This window comes from Penaeus japonicus, unplaced genomic scaffold, assembly GCF_977035675.1.
Source record: "Penaeus japonicus unplaced genomic scaffold, GWHDUDI00000001_assembly GWHDUDI00000010, whole genome shotgun sequence".
NCBI lineage: Eukaryota > Metazoa > Arthropoda > Malacostraca > Decapoda > Penaeidae > Penaeus > Penaeus japonicus.
The window spans coordinates 37,393,379-37,398,378 of NW_028234412.1; the positions used below are offsets into that span (position 1 = coordinate 37,393,379).

At 39.0% G+C, this 5,000-nt stretch overlaps 1 protein-coding gene across 1 annotated transcript in view; it reads right to left on the minus strand.

Annotated features, from left to right (window-relative positions):
• LOC122266370 (uncharacterized) overlaps nucleotides 1–5,000 on the minus strand; it is a 183,524-nt gene that overhangs the window by 14,958 nt on the left and 163,566 nt on the right. The window contains exon 2 of the mRNA XM_086540382.1: nucleotides 253–704. Coding sequence (XP_086396508.1) covers nucleotides 253–372 — 120 coding nt within the window. The 5' untranslated portion in view covers nucleotides 373–704. The remainder of the gene's footprint in view (nucleotides 1–252; nucleotides 705–5,000) is intronic.

Genomic DNA, 5,000 nt, shown 5'->3' on the forward strand with positions numbered 1-5,000 from the left:
TCTCTCTATCTCTCTCTCTCTCTTCCTCTCTCTCTCTCTCTCTCTCTCTCTCTCTCTCTCTCCCTCCCTCTCTCTCTCTCTCTCTTCTCTCTCTCTCTCTCTCTCTCTCTCTCTCTCTCTCTCTCTCTCTCTCTCTCTCTCTCGCTCCCTCTCCTCATTCTCTCTCTCTCTCTCCCTCTCTCTTCCCCAGACACCCCCAGCCACCTACCCCACCCACCCCCCACCCCCCTATCCCCTTCCCCGTGAGCTCACCTTCCACTTGCAGCCGCACGCCTGGGGGCACGACGCCCACGCCCCTCCGGCCAGCATGAGTGTGAGGAGCACCGCCACCAGCGCCGCCCCCGTGCCGTGCCTCGCCGCCGCACTCGTCATTGGGCGGCCCTGCTCATCCCGGCACGAAGCCCACGCCCTTGCCCTTGAGACCAGGCGCCCACGCTGATGCCAGAAGGACCATCACTCTACGCTCGTGCCCTTTGCCGACTCATGGCGGCGGGCGGCGGAGGGAGGAGGGAAGAGCTGGGGGGACATGAGGGGGGGAGGACGAGGAGGGGCACCTGGGATACTGAAGGGGCGTGGTGTTTTTTTTTAAGATCTCAAAGGGCTTCTTGGGCGCGACGAAGGGCCTGATTTTGTGTTGGGTTTCAGGCAGGATTTCAGGATTTCAGGATTTCACAGAGAGATCAATCCTTTCCATTGTCTGGTGTCTGAAAAAGGAATATTCGGAATCTGATTAAATATTTCATAAACGTCAGATAGGAGGATGCTAATATGTTTATCATATTAGTGACATTTACTGGTGAATATTGTGTGTGTGTGTGTATATTTCCATGCACACACACAGACACAACCATATATATATATTAAATTAAAATATATTTTATATAAACATATTATATTATATATTATATAATAAATATATATATATATATACTAAAACTCTAATTATTAATATATAACAATATACCAATTCTATTTTAAATATATATATATACCTAATATTATTATCTAAATTTATATATATATTAAAAATATTATATATATAAATATAAATCTATATTTATATATATTATAAATTATAAATATCTATATATATATATAATCTTATTATTTAACAAATAAAATAATATTATATAATTATAAATATATTATATATATATTATAATAAAATAATACCTAATATATATCTTTATATAATAATAAATATAATAATATAATTAACGAAAAAATATAATATTATATATATAACTATATATATATAATATATAACAAATAGGCAACAAAAAAAATATACCATAATAATATATATAATATATAAACTATATCATATAAATATCTCTATATATATATTATATATTAATCTCTTTAAATAATCTAAATATTTATATAAACATATAATATATATAACTATATATAAAAATAAACTCATATATATTCTATATATATATATATTATAATATATAATTATTATTAAATTATAAAAATATATAATATATATATATATATAAATATATACTAATATCAATATATTATATAAAAAATATACATTATATATATATATATATTCATATATATAATACCTATAAATAAATTATATATATATAAAAATACACCCAAAATAAACACAAAAATATCACCTTACAATAAAAAACCCCAAAAATATTAAATATTAATATAATATATAGAAAAAATATACTTAAAATATATATATATATATAAACATAATATATAAATAAATATATACAAAATATATAATATATATATCTTATATATATAATATATATATAATATATATATTATAAAGTATCATATAAATATTTCATTATATAATATTATATATAATATATCTATATAAATATATATAATATATATATATAATGTTTATTATAAAATAAAAATATATATATATATATATTATAATGATATATATAAATATTATTTAAAAAAAAATTATTATATAAATAAATTATAATATATATATCTCAATTTTATATATATATATATATATAATCTTACCTACATATAAAATTAATATATATATAAGATATATATAATATTATATATACATATATGCTATATATAAAATATAATAATAATATTGAATTAATAGTATATTTTTTGTGTGTTGAATGGGGGAGTGGTGGTTTAGGTTGGGGTTGTGTGTTTAGTTAGATATGTTGTTATATACATTGAAATAATTAGATATATGTGATATAATAAGATATATATATATATATATATATATATTTATATAATATATTTATATATATATGTACATATATGGATAAATATATAAAAATATATATATATATATATATATATAGTATATATTATAAATATATTAAAGTAAAACATATATAACTATATATATATATATATATATGTATATATAATAATATATCTAATATTCTCTCTATCTATTATCATCTATCATCTATAAATATCACTATCTAACAATTCACATAAATACATATCTCACTCTCTATATAATATCTCTATAACAAACAATCACTATTCACCTTTATCTCTCAACACTATCTCACTCACATCAAAATCTAAATACACTCCCCCCCTCCCTCCATATATATTATGTCTGTTAATATTCCAACTCTCAACACATACTCTCAGTCTCTATCTATATAACAACACACCACACCCACCAAAACAACACACACAACTCAATAAAACACACACCCTCACAAAACAAACACAACACCCACTATATATACTTATATATATAGATACAAAGTGATATTTATTTATATATATATATATCATATATATTCACATAAAAAAACAAGAAAAAAACACACAACTCACAAACACTCAGAAACACACACACATACACACACACCACCCACACACATACCCCCCCCACACACACTTAAACCACATACCCCAACACCAACACACCCCCAACACACACATCCCACAACACCACACACCCAAACACACACACACCCCCACCACACAACCCAAACACCCACAACACACACACACACCCCCCCCCCCCCCCCCCCCACCCCCCCCCCCCCCCACCCCCCCCCCCCCCCCCCCCCCCCCCCCCCCCACCCACCCAACACACCACACACACACACAACACACACAACCCCCACACACAACACACAAACACACACACACACACCCACACACCCACCCCCCCCCCCCCCCCCCCCCCCCCCCCCCCCCCCCCCCCCCCCCCCCCCACCCACACACACACACACACACACACACACACACACACACACACACACACACACACACACACACACACACACACACACACACACACACACACACACACACACACACACACACACACAAACACAAACACAACACACACACACACCCCCACACACCCACACACAAAAACACACACCCACACACACACCCACAACAACACACCACACACACACCAACACAACACACAAAACACACCACACACACACACACACACACACACACACAAGCACACACACACCAGCACAACCACCCCCACACACACACCCACACCACACACACACACCCCACACACACCCCACACACCGCACACACACACACACACCCCACACACACCACACACACACACACACACCCACAACACAACACACCAACAACCACACACAACACACACACACACACTACACAACACACTACACAAAACACACGCACACACACACACACAAATACACACACACAAACACACACAACCCACACAACACACACAACAACAACACACACACACACAACACACACACACACACACACCCCTACACACCCACACACACACACCCACACACACACCCAACACAAAACCCACAAACACACCCACACACACACAAACACACACACACAACCCAACACACAACACACCACCCCACACACAACCCACACACACCACACCACACACACACACACCACACACACCAACCCACACACACACAACCACACAACACACACCCACCCACCCCAACCCCCCCCCAACACACCACCCCCACACACAACACCCCCCCACCCCACCCCACCCTACACACCCCACCCACACACACAACCCACCCACACACACACACACCCCCAACCCCACCCCACACACACACACACACAACAAACACACACCCCAACACAATACACCCACCCCACACACACCACACAACCCCACACCCACAACAACCAACCCACACATCACACACCAACCCCACACACACTCCACACACCACACACCACACACACAACACACACACACACAACCCCACACAACCACAACCACACACTACACAAACCACTCACAACCCATACACAATCACCACTACTCACCTACTCACTACACACACACACACACACACACTACCCCACCCATCTCACCCCACACACACACACCAACACACACACACCCCCATCACACACACAACACCCACACACACACCCTACACACACACACACACAACCACAACAATCTGTAAAATCCTCCACACCCCTCACCTCACACACAACACATCACACACCACACCACACATCCCACACACTCTCACACAAAACACACCACATACCCACACTATACCCACACACACACTACACCAATCTCACACACACAAACACCACACTCACCAACCACACCAACACAACACACACACACATACACCACACCACCCACACCACACACACACACAACCACTACAACACCACCCACAGCAAACAACACCACATACAACACACTCCCATCACACACCCACACCACACACTCCACAAACTACACACACACACACACACACCACCCCCCACCACCCACCCACACACACATACATAAAAAAAAAAAAACCCCCCCCCCCCCCCACCCTCCCTCCCCCGCTAATCCCCCCCAGGCACCGACCACCCCCCCCCCCATCCCACACCCAACCACCTCCAGCCTCTCCTGCCGCACACCCATCTCCCCATTCCCCAAAGCCCAACGCTGACCCTCCCCCCCCCACCTCACATAACACATAACAACCGATATTGTTCCGCCC